The 16,565-nt window shown below is 39.1% G+C and overlaps 1 protein-coding gene across 1 annotated transcript in view; it reads right to left on the bottom strand.

Moving 5' to 3' along the window:
• Positions 1–12,780, bottom strand: part of LOC114239253 (beta-defensin 115) — a 40,891-nt gene extending 28,111 nt beyond the window's left edge. The window contains exons 1-2 of the mRNA XM_028169359.2: positions 12,687–12,780; positions 4,776–4,892 (exon numbers count right to left, since the gene is read on the bottom strand). Of these exons, the coding sequence (XP_028025160.2) occupies positions 4,776–4,892; positions 12,687–12,780 (211 nt within the window). The remainder of the gene's footprint in view (positions 1–4,775; positions 4,893–12,686) is intronic.
• Positions 12,781–16,565: the final 3,785 nt, after the last annotated feature.

Here is a 16,565-nt window from a genome sequence, read left to right as displayed (position 1 = left end):
TCACTTTTAAAAATAGATTGATCATCCCTATGGAAAATCAATAAGAAAACTGGATTTCAATAATATGATAGACCAGATGGACCTAACAGACATTAACAGAACATTCCACTCAACAGCAACAAAATAAATATTCTTTTAAAGTACATGTGGAAATTTCCCATGATAGATCAATTGTATGTTGGGCCACAAAACAAGGCTCAACAAATTCAAGAAGATAGAAATTATATCATGTAGCTTTCCTGACAACAGTGGAATAAAACTGGAAATAAGTAACAGGAAAAAAACTATAAAATCCACAAATATGTGGAAATTAAATACACATTCCAGAACAACCAATGGATCAAAGAAGAAACCAAAAGGGAAATTGAAAAGTACTTGAGACAACCAAAAATGAAAACTAAACATACCCAAAGTCTTGGGATGCAGCAAAAGCAGTTCTAAGATGGAAGTTTTTAGTGCCAACTATTTATATTAAGAAAAAAGACAGATCTCAAATCAATAACCTACTTTATGGCTTATGGAACTGGGAAAAGAACAAACTAAGCCCAAAGTTATCAGAAAGAAGGAAATAATAACGATTACAGCAGAAATAAAAAGAGACTAGCAAGACAATAGAAAAGGTCAACAAAGCTGAGTTGATTTTTTAAAAAACATAAACAAAATAACAAAGCTTTAGCTAAACTTAACCAAGGGAAAAAAAGAAAGACATATTACACCATACACAAAATCAACTCAAAACTGATTAATGACTTAAATGTAAGACCTGAAACCATAAAACTCTTAGAAGAAACTCTTAGAAGAAAACATAGTGGAAAGCTATGTGAAATTAGTCCTGCAATGGGTTTTTTGAATTTGACTCTAAAAGCACAGGCAACTAATGCAAAATTAAACGTGTGACTACATCAAACTAAAGAGCTTCTGCATAGCAAAGGAAACAATCAACCAAGTTAAAAGGCAATCTCTAGAATGGGAGAAAATATTCGAAAACCATACAACTGATAAGTAGTTAATATCCAAAATATATAAAAAACTCATACAACTCAATATCAAAAAACAAACAAGACAATCAAAAAAATGGGCAGAAGACATTTTTCCTAAAAAGACATATGGATGACCAAAAGGCACATGAAAAGATGCTCAACATCACTAATTATCAGAGAAAGGCAAATCAAAAGAAAAATGGTACAGCTGGACCTATTTGCAGGGCAAGAAGAAAGATGCAGATGTAAAGAATGGACATGTGGACATGGTGGGGAAGGGGGGTGGGATGAATTGGGAGATTGGGATGACATATATACAGTACCATGTGTAAAATAGATAGCTAGTGGAAACCTGCGTTATATGTATAATGGAATGTTACTCATAAAAAAAGAATGAAATATTGCCATTTGCAGCAACATGGGTGGACCTAGAGATACTAAGTAAAGTAAGTCAGAAAGAGAAAGACAAATAACATATGATATCAGTTATACGTGGAATCTAAAACATGATACAAATGAACTTATTTGCAAAACAGAAACAGACTCACAGACATAGAAAACAAACTTATGGTTACCAAGGAGAAAGGAGGTGGGGGAGGGATAAATTAGGAATTTGGGATTAGCCGATACACTCTACTATGTATAAAATAGATAAAGAACAAAGCCCTACTGTATAACACAGGGAACTCTATTCAATATCCTGTAATAAACTATAATGGAAAAGAATATGAAAAAGAATATATATATGTATAACTGAATCACTTCACTATACACCAGAAACTAACACAACATTGTAAATCAACTATACCTCAACAAAAAAAATTTTAAAGGGCAACAATATGAGGTGGTGGCTGTGTTAATTAAGTTGATTATGTATACATATATCAAATCATCATGATGTTATCTTAAATATATATACAATTTTTATTTGTAAAAAAATAAATAAAGATTCCTCTTGAGGAAAAAAAGGAATGAATATATATGGCTTAGGGAAGGTAGAAGAACTGTTTGGGTGTTGCTTACAGAGAAGCATAAGTCTGGTTTGCAAGAAGAACCTTCTCAGCAAAAGGGGACATGTATAAAAAAGGGCAAGAAATATATTAATTCCCAAGAACACAAGTTGCTTGTGAGGTCCATGGTGGGCATTGAAAGGGACACTACTGAGGTGAGCAGGGGATTATCACAAAGGGAGTTTAGAATTGATTCCTGTAATCACTGTACAGCTTTTGAAGGGTTTGGAAGGAAAAACAAAAATGTCAGATTTGGGTTTTAGAAATGATCCCCTGGCAACTGTATGGAAAGATTGGAGTGAGTCAAAGGCATAAAGAGAGACAAAGAGGTCAATATGATGCAAATGTTATAGTATGCGTGCATTAATCTGATAGGGTTGCCATAATAAAGTACCACAGACTGGGTGCTTTAAACAGCAGAACTTAATTTTCTCACAATTCTGGAAACTGAAAGTCAAGGTGCTGGTGAGATTGATTTCTTCTGAGGTCTCTCTCCTTGATTTGTAGATGTCCATCTCCTCTGTCTTCTCATGGATTTCCTTCTGTGGTGTGTCTGTTTCCTAATCTCGTTTTATAAAAATGTCAGTCATTTGGATTAGGACTCACCCTAATGATCTCATTTTAACTTAATTACCTCTTTAAATTACCTGTTTATCCTATCTCCAAATGCAGTCCCATTCTGAGGTACTGGGGATTAGGACTTCAACATATGAATTTTGAGGGGGCACAATTCAGCCCATAACAATGGTCAAGGAAAGATGATGGCTGAATTAGAATAGTAGAGGTAGGGATGGAGAATAGGTGCTGTGGAGGCAGACTTGGAAACTCTTTGTGGCTGACATGATGAGTGGGGGCAGGGAGCAGTGAGGAAGAAGAAGGTATCTAGGATGTATTTTAGGATTATGGTTTGAGTACTTATGTTGAAAGTACTCTCCTGTTTCTCAGTCTCTTTTCATTCTTCATGCCTTTGCTATCTAAGATGGCATCTTCTGAAGTCATAGCTAAAGAATGGATTTTCACCATAATTTAAAGAGTGAAAAAGTCTTTAAGAGTTGAAAGGCATATGGATTTTATAATCTAATACTTCCATTTTGGGGATGGACAAAGTGAGTAGTAAGGTGACTTAGTCCCATCCTATTAACATATCTGTATTTCCCCTGCATCCTTTTCACTTCTTTGGGACTGTGGACATGGAGTCATGTTTATGAAACTCTCTAAGACTCCTGGGTCTACTTGTGGGCATAATTTCTCTAGCCAAAAAATACATTAAAACACTTAGTTCAAAAACATGTAGGCTTGTAGGTATTATCTGCAGCCATTGGTGTAGTCTGGGTTGGAATTGAAGTGTTAATTAGAATCACTGTGCCTAGGTAACCTGAGATCCAGTCTCTAAGCCACTCCCCAGATATCCCAAGGACATCCTTTAAGGTTTGGGATATGAATGTTACCTCATATTATTACAGTGGGAAACAACTAGAGAACTGAAGTGAAAGTACTTTGAGAAATGAGTTGAAGGGTTAGAAACTGCCATTATTTGATGATTTATGTACCTTGTTTTCAGTGTACATTCTCCAGTTATTATGTCAACAGAGTTTAGGGATAATTTTCAACTTTACCCCTGACTGGCATTGGCCTCTAAACTAAGACTGTCTGCTAAATGGGAACAACTTCCTCCTTAACTGCAACTGGGGATAATTTCTACTTGTGCCTGGATTTAGTGCTGGGTTTGTTACACATTTTAACCACAAGGGGGCTCACAAAACTTTCCCTTTCACTACACCTTCCACATTAAGGAAGTAGATCCTGGGTGGGAAGAGTAAAGGGAAGCTTTTATTACTGCAGCAATCATTTTTCCACCTTAAGGAAGAATAATGTCTGAGTTCAGGCATCATGGGTTCAAAGTCCTGCTACTGAGCTAGATATTTGTACCACTTGGGGCAAGTCACTTAAACTCTCTGTGACTTAGTTTCCTCTTCTGCCCAAAGGACACAATACTATTTCCTACCTCATGGAGCTATTGTTAGGGTAAAATGAAGTTATATATGTAAAGTGCTTAAGACAAGGCCTTGCACACAGTAAGTTCTCAGTAAAATTTGAGGGTTTTTTTGTTGTTTAGTTAGTTAGTTTTCTTGTTTTACTATTTTCCCCTTCCACTTGTTTGGAACAGGTAATTGTTGTCTCCTGGTCAGAAGGCATGCCAATCTTTTAAAAGCCAAGTGTGATTAAGGGGTTGGGATAAGGGGCAAATTCCAAGAGTGAGACAATAAAGCAGAACCTTGGGGTAAACCTTGAGCCAAAGAGGCAAAAAAGGACTTCTGGATCACACTGGCCTGTCTCAACAATCCAGGATGAGACATTAGATAAGAATGTGTGACCACAGTGGAATTTGCATTAGCCTGGAAAACTTCCACATTCAGAGACCTATAGCATCTAGTCAGAGGCTTAGGAATTCAGGATTCAGATTCTATAAAACTGGTTTACCAGGAGAACTGATATCCCAGTCATACCCTGGGACAACCTAGGGATGTTAAGCTATAGAGGACTGGAGAGACAAGAAAGAATGATAGCTGGAATGAGCATATATTTTTAATGGATCATGTAAGGACCCAGTATCCTTAGATACTAAAGATCTAAGGACCATGCAGGTGACCTGGATAGCCATCTTACTGACTCATTACAATAACTGCCAAAATTCTCTTGTCAGAAGTCTTAAGTTGATACTTAGCTGTACTTGCCATAGCCCAATAGGTCATCTCTTCTTTCTTGGCAGGTTCTGATGGTTTATGCTTTGCAGGGATGCAGCAAAGCTTTCTTAACCCACATTTTTCTTTCTTCTTCTCATTTTCTTTGCAATGTTTCCTGCATCTTCCAGTTCCATAACCACACTTCCTGGCCCATCCATCTATCAAAATAAACAAATACATGAAAAAGTAAAGACAATTATACTAAAGACATTGGTAATTGTAGTAATAATGGTTGGAACAAACTACTGAAATGTAATGGCATTCTTGGGAATATCAAATAAAGCTGTGCATGTAGAATGCTTACTGCTGGTCTTGATATGTATTAGATATGAGTAGTTATTGCCCTTCCTCCAACCAGATCTAATTGGACTTTATTTTTATGCTTAGGATATTTCCATCTCCATCATTTTTCAGTCTCACCAACACTGGTTCCTCCTTGTTCCCAAATCTAGATGCTTGCCAAGGAATGAGACTATGCCTTCAATTACCTGTTTTTTCCCTCTGCATTCATTATTCACTCAACAGTGATTTTTTGAGCACCTACCATGTGCCACGCACTGTTCTAGGTGCATGACCCAGATGATGTCTGGAGCAGTAGTTTGAACACTGAATGATCAATTTGTACTGCTGACCAGCAGGCAGACGTTCTAAGCTCTACATAGGTCAATAGAACACAGAGTATAGACCCAGCTTCCTCAGCACATTAAGTTCAGTTGAGAGACCATAATATCTTGGTTTAAATTATGATTACCTTTACTTGTTTTTTCCTCCAAATTCCCCTCCTAGGAGATAACTCCCAATTTTTTCTTTCTCACTAGGACATCTGGACTGGAAAAAAATCAGAGTCAGGATGACTGCACTCCCTCATCTATTCCAATTGCCCTCACTGTAGTTTAAGGCAGGCTGAAGCCAACTCAGGGTTAGCCCATGATTATCTTCTTTTGCTTCTAGAACAACTGAACAATTAACAAATACTTTCAGTTTGAAAAGCTGATCCAAAAAAGGACGCAACTTCCAACAGCAATGACCCAAAGGGAAATCATGGAATTAGAAATCATAAACTTTAGAACCCCTGGGAAGCCCCAATTGGAAAACATTTTTGTTAGAAAGTTATTCACCACTTGGCCATGAAGTCTGTTATATTGTTAGAGTGCTTTGGCCACGTTCAATCTGGAATCCAGAATCTTCTGTCGTAGCCCAAGCTCCATACCTTGAGCCTGTTTTACAAACCTGTAGATAACCAACATCAACCTACAAAATTTTCACTATACATACTAAGACAAGAGCAACATGCCTCCTCTGACTGATTTGAAGGAGGATTCAAAGCCAAACAACAATGGAGAGGCAAAGTAATGGGACTAGCTAGTGCAAGATGTGGTACAGGAGTGGTATCAATTGGAAGTGATAGATGCCTGGGATGAGAATATGTTGACATTTGGGACAAGGATATTAAGGACACTAGGAATTTGGGGGTTGCTTCTGCATATGGAAGGGGATTCATTCAAGAAACACTGGAGATATTCAAGATGGCAGAGGAGTAGGTGGACGTGGAGTTCACCTCTCTCCATGGATACATCAGGAATACCGGCTGAAAACTAGCAGAAGAACTTGGACACCAGAAAGGACTATAAAGATCCCTTCATAACTAGTATCAAGAGATCAACTTTCAAGTGCTCAGATTCTTTATTTTGCCTGATAAACCTGCTGTAGAAGATCATTTTTGAAGGACCTTCAAATGGCAGAGGAGTAAGACATGGAGATCACCTTCCTTCCCACAAATACATCAAAAATACATCTACATGTGGAACAACTCCTACAGAACACCTACTGAATGCTGGCAGAAGACCTCAGACTTCCCAAAAGTCAAGAAACTCCCCCACGTACCTGGGTAGGGCAAAAGAAAAAAGAAAAAACAGAGACAAAAGAATAGGGACGAGACCTATACATCTGGGAGGGAGCTGTGAAGGAGGAAAAGTTTCCACACACTAGGAAGCCCCTTCACTGGTGGAAACAGGGGGTGGGTGGGGAGGGGAAGATTTGGAGCCATGGAGGAGAGTGCAGCAACAGGGGTGCAGAGGGCAAAGAGGAGAGATACTTGCACAGAAGATCAGTGCCAACCAGCATCACCAGCCTGAGAGGCTTGTTTGCTCACCCGCTGGGGCAGGTGGGGCCTGGGAGCTGAGGATCGGGCTTCGGAGTTCAGATCCCAGGGAGAGGACTTCGTGAACACAGCCTGTAGGGGGCTAGTGCACCAAAGCTAACTGGGAGGGAGTCCGGGAAAAAGTCTGGAACTGCCTAAGAGTCAAGAGACCATTGTTTCGGGGTGGGCGAGGAGAGGGGATTCAGAACACCACCTAAACAAGCTTCAGAACACCACCTAAATGAGCTTCAAAGATGGACGTGGGCTGTGGATATCAGCGTGGACACCAGAGACTGGCATGAAATGCTAAGGTTGCTGCTTCAGCCACCAAAAAGCCTGTGTGCAAGCACAGGTCACTATCCACAACCCTCCCAGGACCCTGTGCAGCCCACCACTGCCAGGGTCCCATGATCAAGAAACAACTTCCCCAGGAGAACACACTGCACGCTTCAGGCTATTGCAACATCACATCAGCCTCTGCGACAGCAGGCTCTCTCCACGTTCCGTACCCCTCCCTCCCCCTAGCCTGAGTGAGCCAGAACCCCCTACTCAGCCGCTCCTTTAACCCCCTCCTGTCTGGACAAAGAACAGACGCCAGAGGGCGACCTACATGCAGAGGCGGGGCCAAATCCAAAGCTGAACCCAGGAGCTGTGCGAACAAAGAAAAGAAAGGGATGTTTCTCCATGCAGGCTCAGGAGCAGTGGATTAAATCTCCACAATCAACTTGCTGTACCCTGCATCTATGGAATACCTGAATAGACAACAAATAATCCCAAAATTGAGGCAGTGGACTTTGGGAGCAACTGTAGACTTGGGGTTTGCTGTATACGACTGACCAGTTTCTGATTTTTATGTTTATCTTAGTATAGTTTTGAGCACTTGTTATCATTGGTGGATTTGTTTATTGGTTTGGTTGCTCTCTTTTTCTTTTATTACTTTTAAAATTTTTTTATCTTAATAATTTAAAAATTTTTCATTTTAATAACTTTATTTTATTGTATTTTCTTTCTTTCTCTTCTCACTTTTCTTCTGAGCCATGTGTCTGACAGGGTCTTAGTGCTCTGGCTGGGTGTCAGGCCTGAGCCTCTGAGGTGGGAGAGCCGAATTCAGGACATTGGTCCACCAGAGACCACCTGGTCCCATGTAATATCAATTGGTGAAAGCTCTCCCAGAGATCTCTGTCTCAACGCTAAGACCCAGCTTCACTAAACATCCAGCAAGCTCCAGTGCTGGACACCACATGCCAAACAACTAGCAAGACAGGAATACAACCCCACCCATTAGCAGAGGGGCTGCCTAAAATAATAATAAGTTCACAGACACCCCAAAGCACACCACCGGATGTGGTCCTGCCCACCAGAAAGACAAGATCCAGCCTCATCCACCAGAACACAGGCACCAGTCCTCTCCACCAGGAAGCCTATACAACCCACTGAACCAACCTTACCAACTGGGGGCAGACACCAAAAACAATGGGAACTACGAACCTGCAGACTGCAAAATGGAGACCCCAAAACAGAGTAAGTGAAGCAAAATGAGAAAACAGAGAAATACACAGCAGATGAAGGAGAAAAGTAAAAACCCACCACACCAAAAAATGGAAGGGGAAATAGGGAAGTTTGTAGCAATACAATCCTATCTCAAGAGACAAGAAAAATCTCAAATAAACAACTTAATCTTACACCTAAAGCAATTAGAGAAAGAGAAAAAACAACAACAACAAAGTTAGCAGAAGAAAAGAAATCATAAAGATCAGATAAGAAATAAATGAAAAAGAAATGAAGAAAACAATAGCAAAGATCAACAAATCTAAAAGCTGGTTCTTTGAGAAGATAAACAAAATTGAAAAATCATTAGCTAAACTCATCAAAAAAAAAGGGAGAGAACTCAAATCAATAAAATTAGAAATGAAAAATGAGAAGCAACAACTGACACTGCAGGAATACATGGGTCCATGAGAGATTATTACAAGCAACTATATGCCAATAAAATGGACACCTGGAAGAAATGGACAAATTCTTAGAAAAGCACAACCTTCTGGGACTGAATCAGGAAGAAATACATAATATAAACTGACAAACCACTAGCACTGAAATTGAAACTGTGATTAAAAATCTTCCAACAAACAAAAGCCCAGGACCAGATGGCTTCACAGGCAAATTCTATCAAATATTTAGAGAAGAGCTAACACCTATGCTTCTCAAACTCTTCCAAAATATAGCAGAGGGAGGAACACTCCCCAATTCATTCTATGAGGCCACCATCACCCTGATACCAAAACAGGACAAACATGTCACAAAAAGAAAACTACAGGCCAATATCTCTGATGAACATAGATGGAAAAATCCTCACCAAAATACTAGCAAACAGAATCCAACAGCACATTAAAAGGATCATACACCATGATCAAGTGGGGTTTATCCCAGGAATGCAAGGATTCTTCAATATATGCAAATCAATCAATGTGATACACCATATTAACAAACTGAAGGAGAAAAACCATATGATCATCTCAATAGATGCAGAAAAAGCTTTCAACAAAATTCAACACTGATTTATGATAAAAAACCTCCAGAAACTAGGCATAGAGGGAACATACCTCAACATAATAAAGGCCATATATGACAAATCCACAGCCAACATCATTCTCAATGGTGAAAAATTGAAACCATTTCCTCTAAGATCAGGAACAGGACAAGGTTGTCCACTCACACCACTATTATTCAACATAGTTTTAGAAGTTTTAGCCTCAGTAATCAGAGAAGAAAAAGAAATAAAAGGAATCCAAATCAGAAAAGAAGTAAAGCTGTCACTGTTTGCAGATGGCATAATACTATACATAGAGAATCCTAAAGATGCTACAGGGCTTCCCTGGTGGCGCAGTGGTTGAGAGTCTGCCTGTCAATGCAGGGCACACGGGTTCGAGCCCTGGTCTGGGAAGATCCCACATGCCGCGGAGCAACTCGGCCCGTGAGCCACAATTACTGAGCCTGCGCGTCTGGAGCCTGTGCTCGGCAATGAGAAGCCGCGATAGTGAGAGGCCCGCGCACTGCGATGAAGAGTGGCCCCCGCTTGCCACAACTAGAGAAAGCCCTTGTACAGAAACGAAGACCCAACACAGCCATACATACATACATACATACATACATAAAAATAATGTAAGCAGACAAGAATAGCATTAAAAAAAAATAATAATAAAAATTAAAAAAAAAAAAGATGCTACAGAAAACTACTAGAGCAAATCAATGAATTTGGTAAAGTAGCAGGATACAAAATTAATGCACAGGGGACTTCTCTGGTGGTGCAGTGGTTGGGAATCCGTCTGCCAATGCAGGGGACACGGGTTCTATCCCTAGTTAGCGAAGATCCCACAGGCCACAGAGCAAATAAGCCCATGTGCCACAACTACTAAAGCCTGTGCACCACAACTACTGAAGCCTGCGCACCTAGAGCCCGTGCTCGCAACAAGAGAAGCCACTGCAATGAGAAGCCCCTACACTGCAACTAAGCAGAACTAGAGAAAGCCCAGCAACGAGACTCAATGCAGCCAAAATTAATTAATTAATTAAAGAAAAAAAAACCATTCAATAAAAAAAATTAACGCACAGAAGTCTCTTGCATTCCTATACACTAATGATGAAAAATTTGAAACAGAAATTAAGGAAACACTCCCATATACCATTGCAACAAAAAGAATAAAATACCTAGGAATAAAACTATCTAAGGAGACAAAAGATCTGTATGCAGAAAACTATAAGACACTGATGAAAGAAATTAAAGATGATACAAAACAGATGGAGAGATATACCATGTTCTTGGATTGGAAGAATCAACATTGTGAAAATGACTCTACTACCTAAAGCAATCTACAGATTCAATGCAATCCCTATCAAACTACCAATGGCATTTTTCACAGAACTAGAACAAAAAATTTCACAATTTGCATGGAAACACAAAAGACCCCGAATAGCCAAAGCAATCTTGAGAAAGAAAAACGGAGGTGGAGGAATCGGCAACTGGTCCTCAGACTGTACTACAAAGCTACAGTAATCAAGACAGCATGGTACTGGCACAAAAACAGAAATATAGATCAATGGAACAGGATAGAAAGCTCAGAGATAAACCCATGCACATATGGTCACCTTATCTTTGATAAAGGAGGCAAGAATATTCAATGGAGAAAAGACAGCCTCATCAATAAGTGGTGCTTGGAAAACTGGACAGCTACATGTAAAAGAATGAAATTAGAACACTTCCTAACACTGTACACAAAAATAAACTCAAAATGGATTAAAGACCTAAATGTAAGGCCAGACACTATCAAACTCTTAGAGGAAAACAGTGGTAGAACACCCTATGACATAAATCACAGCAAGATCCTTTTTGACCCACCTCCTAGAGAAATGGAAATAAAAACACAAATAAACAAATGGGACCTAATGAAACTTAAACGCTTTTGCACAGCAAAGGAAACCATAAACAAGATGAAAAGACACCCTGAGAATTGAAGAAAATATTTCCATATGAAGCAACTGACAAAGGATTAATCTGCAAATTATACAAGCAGCTCATGCAACTCAATACCAAAAAACCAACAACCCAATAGAAAAATGGGCAGAAGACCTAAATAGACATTTCTCCAAAGAAGATATACAGATTGCCAACAAACACATGAAATGATGCTCAACATCATTAATCATTAGAGAAATGCAAATCAAAACTACAATCAGGTATCACCTTACACCACTCAGAATGGCCATCATCAAAAAATCTACAAACAATAAATGCTGTAAAGAGTGTGGAGAAAAGGGAACCCTCTTGCACTGTTGGTGGGAATGTAAATTGATACAGCCACTATGGAGAACAGTTTGGAGGTTCCTTAAAAATCTAAAAATAGAACTACCATATGACCCAGCAATCCCACTCCTGGGCGTATACCCTGAGAAAACCATAATTCTAAATGAGTCATGTACCACAATGTTCATTGCAGCACTATTTACAATAGCCAGGACATGGAAGTAACCTAAGTGTCCATCGACACATGAATGAATAAAGAAGATATGGTACCTATATACAATGGAATATTACTCAGCCATAAAAAGAAATGAAATTGAGTTATTTGTAGTGAAGTGGATGGACCTAGGGTCTGTCATGCAGAGTGAAGTAAGTCAGAAAGGGAAAAACAAATATCATATGCTAACGCATATATATGGAATCTAAATAAAGCAAAATGGTTCTGAAGAACCTAGGGGCCAGACAGGAATAAAGATGCAGCCATAGAGAATGGACTTGTGGACACAGGGAGGGGGAAGTGTAAGCTGGGACAAAGTGAGAGAGTGGCATTGACGTATGCACAATATCAAACTAAAATAGATAGCTAGTGGGAAGCAGCCACATAGCACAGCGAGATCAGCTCAGTGCTTTGTGACCACCTAGAGCGGTTGGATAGGGAAGGTGGGAGGGAGATGCAAGAGGGAGGGGATATGGGGATATATGTATACGCATAGCTGATTCACTTTGTTATACAGCAGAAGCTAACACAACATTGTAAAGAAATTATACTCCAATAAAAAGAAAGAAAAGAAATCCTGGACTCTGCTGATGTTTGCCAGGTTCCCCAATGAGAAGCACCATCATGGTCGAGGTGACAGTCTGCCTTTACGATGGGGCATATTCATTATAAGGCTTTTCACCAGATCTGCACCATCCCTCTGAGCTGTCCTCATTCCCATATATGTTTAGTTTTCCGATGATTCTATGAGTTGAACCCCACTGTTATTCCTTTTTCCCTCCTCTCCATGATCTCGTTACCTGGGGAAGCCTGAGTCAGGACCACAAGGACAGCTAAGGCCAGGAACAAGAGTTTAATATATCCTGAGAGGGGTGAGGAACCATCCAGCAGCATACTGATTGTGCTAGGGAGGGTAGGTTTTCACTCTGTGCTTTATTGACTTGGGTAGGGCTGAGTCACAGGCAATAAATCAGAGAAGGACAGCATGTTCCTTCACCCAGGACACCAACCTATAGGTCAGCAATGTAAATTGATCATCCAGTATTCAGAGTCCTTCTCTTGACATCATCTGGGAAGGTGGAAGACATTAGCAGAGGACATACAAGTCCTACAAGTCTGTGGCATTGTGAAGAGAATGGACCCACTTTCCAAGAAGCCTTTCCCACTCCTCTCCTTGGGTAGTTGAGCCCCCTCCCTTATATTCTCACAGCCTCTCTGCTTCCTTTTTTCTGTCATAATGTTTATCATGATAAGTTGGAACTAAGTATTTTTTTAATTTATCTCCTCTATTGGATGACACTGGCAACTTTTACAGACCATGAGACCTCTGAAAGTAGGAACTGGCTGTGATTTCTTTACGTCCAGACTGTGCAGTGAACACTTGTTGAAAACAATGAATGAATAAATGCATTATGGTATTCACTTATAGCCACATAGATCTTAGAATTGGCATTTCTCAGCTAAGAAAATGCAGGCCCACAGAGTGGAAGAGAATTGTCTAGAGTTACACTATGGGCAAGAAAGAAAAGACTGAGAGCTCTCAAAACCCAACTCGTAGTCCAGCTCTTTTTAACTCTGCATTTTTCTCCTTATTACCTACTCCAAATCCTTGATATTAGCACTTTGGGACCTTTCTTGGACTCTGGCTCTGAAGAAGAGAGCAACAAAGATGGTAGAGAAGGGGGCACTGCCTTGGCCCCATCAGGAAGTCTGTCTGTGAGTCCACTGGATTTTCTTTTTTGAGTCCTTGGTATGTCTTATGGTTATTTTACATCTTTTAATAGGTCCAGTGTTCTTCTATTATACTCTCTTCTTTGTGAAGTTAGCAGGCATTAGGGACAGCCTGATGGGGTTCATGAAGTCTTTTTCCCTTGATATCCAGAGAGCATGTTGTCCAGGAAAGCAGTGAGCATGGAGCCATCCACTGAATCTCCCTGTCTCTCAGTAACTATGATAAAAACTTTACATACTTGACCCCTTAGAATCCTCACAGGATCCCTGGCAGGTAGATGCGATATGCTCAGGGTTACATAGTGTTTAGAGTGAAGTATGGATTTAGATCTGGTTTACCTGTCCCCAGAGCATATGTTCTTTCTATCGTCCCAGAGGATCAATGCCTGCGTAATGAAGGAAGAAGAGGCCTGTTTAACCTGAAAAGCAGTAATGGGCTGAAGAGAGTTATCATTGTTATCTTCTGAAAAGGCATGTTCTGTGCAAGCCTAGAGGGCAGAACTAAAAGTTTTGGGTGGAAACTGTGGGGGAGCAGGTTTAAGCTAATTGGAAAGACCTCTGACGATTGAAGTCATCCAGAAACAATTGGGCAGTCTGGGAGAAGTGGTGGCTCCCAATGTCCAAATGCTGCAAACTGAGTCTGTATGACCACTTCTCTCAGATTCTGTAGGAAGCACTGCTGTGTTCGCTGGATATGGATCTATTTACTAGGCACAGTTCTAGGCACTGGGTCTAAAAGGAGAACAGAGCAATGTCCTGCCACTCTGGTTAGGGAGACAGACAACAAACATATAATGCCAGATGGTGACAAGTACTATAAAGAAAAATAAAGCAGGATAAGGGATACAGAATAATATGATATATGGTGTGTGTGTGTATTTTGAACAGGTTGTCCAGGGAAGGACTCTCTGAGGAAGTGATATTGAGTAGAAAACTACATGTACTGAGGAAGTGAGCCACGTGGATATCTAGAATCTCCAGGCAGAGAGAACAGCAAGAGCAAAGGCTCTAAGGAAAGAAAGTGCTAGGTGTGTTAGGAAGAGCAAAAGTCAAGTGTACCTGCAGTAGAATGAGTGAGGGGATGAATAAAAGAAGCTAAAAATCATACAGGCAGGCAGAACTACAGTATGTCAGATCTTGCAGGGCTCTATTAAGGACTTTGTAATTTATTTGATATATGATAGGGAATTGTGACTTACATTTTAAGAGATCATTTAAATCTGAAAGTTTGTTTTTGTCTTTTTGCCTGTAAGACATCACTTTCTCCATCTGTTAAAGTAAAGTATTTGGGCCAAACAAGTGTTTTCTGCAATGTGTCACTGCCCATGTCACTGGCAGTATGTGTTTTTCATAATTTTTATTTTAATGCTTATTTGAGAAAAAAAATCACTAGACTTTGATCTGGTGATTTTACAGATAACATCACTTAGGATGTGATCAAATACAGATTTAAGAAAATGGTCTGTTGGTTTCTATAAAAAATATTAAGTAAATGATTCTACAGCTTATGGATGATAATGCAAAAAAATTGTAAGATGATATATAAATGGCTAAAGTTTGGGCTACAAAATTGAAAAAGACCATTCTTTGGAAGAGAAAACTGAAGGCCAGAGAGGTCAGTCGACTTTCTGAAGGCCACACAGCTGGTAAGCCATGGAGTCAGGAATGGGACTTTAGTCCACCTGACTCCCAAGCCATTGCTCTACAACAGAGAATATTGTCTCACCAAACACATAAATCTTCTGGCTGTAATTATGTCTTTATTTATTTATTTTATTAATTTTTTATTTTGGAATTATTATAGATTAACAGGAATTTGCAAAGATAGTAAAGAAATCCTGTGTACACTTTACGCAGTTTCCCCAAATATTACATTTTGAATAACTATAGTACAATGTCAAAACAAGGAAACTGACATTGGTACAATATATATGTATATTTCAATGTCATTTTATCACAGGTGTTGATTAGTGTAAGCAATCAATATGCAAAACTATTCAATCACCACAAAGATTTTCTTTGTGCTGCCCCTTTATAGTAACACTCAACCCCCTACTTCCTTAGCATCCCTAACCCCTGGCAACAAACTGTTTGTTCTCCATCTTTCTAATTTTGTCATTTTGAGAATGTTATATAAAAAGAATCATACAGAATATGACTTTTGAGATCACTGTGTATATCAATAGTTTGTTCCTTTTATTGCTGCATAGTATTCCATAGTATGGATGTACTGCAGTTTATTTAACCATTAACATATTATAGAACATTTTGGTTGTTCCCAGATTTTGGTTATTACAAATAAAGCTGCTATGAACATTTGCATACAGGTTTGTTTGTGAACATATGTTTTCATTTCTCTGGATAAATGCCTAGGGGTTTGATTGATGAATTCCATGATATTTGTAAATTTAGCTTTTAAAAAAACTGCCAAACTATTTTTCAGAGTGCCTGCACCACTTAACATTCTCACCAGCAATGTGCAAGAGATCCAGTTTCTCCTCATCACTATATGGTACTGTCATGGTTTTTAATTCTAGCTGTTGCAATAGATATGTAGTACTATCTCATCCTGATCTTAAATTGCATTTCCCTAATTGCTAGTGATGTTAAACATCTTTTCATGTACTTATTTGCCATCCACATACCATCTTTGGTGAAATGTCTTTTCATTTCCTCATTTTCCTAAATGTTATAAACTCTATATATGAGTTCTTTGTTGGATATTTTTTTGTAAATAATATCTCTCAGTCTGTGCTTTTTCTTTTAATCCATTTCATGTTTTTTTTTATTCATTGCCTCACATAGTTATTTGTTTCTTTTTTGTGGTGAAAACAAGATCTACTCTTTTAGCAAATTTGAAGTATACAACATTGTTAACTATAGAAACATTATTGTACAATAGATCTTCAGCACTTATTCATCTTGCATAACTGAAACTTTGTACCACT

Source organism: Balaenoptera acutorostrata, chromosome 15, assembly GCF_949987535.1.
Source record: "Balaenoptera acutorostrata chromosome 15, mBalAcu1.1, whole genome shotgun sequence".
Taxonomy (NCBI): Eukaryota; Metazoa; Chordata; class Mammalia; order Artiodactyla; family Balaenopteridae; genus Balaenoptera; species Balaenoptera acutorostrata.
The sequence above is the reverse complement of the archived record's forward strand: the minus strand, read 5'-3'. Positions and strand labels throughout refer to the sequence as shown.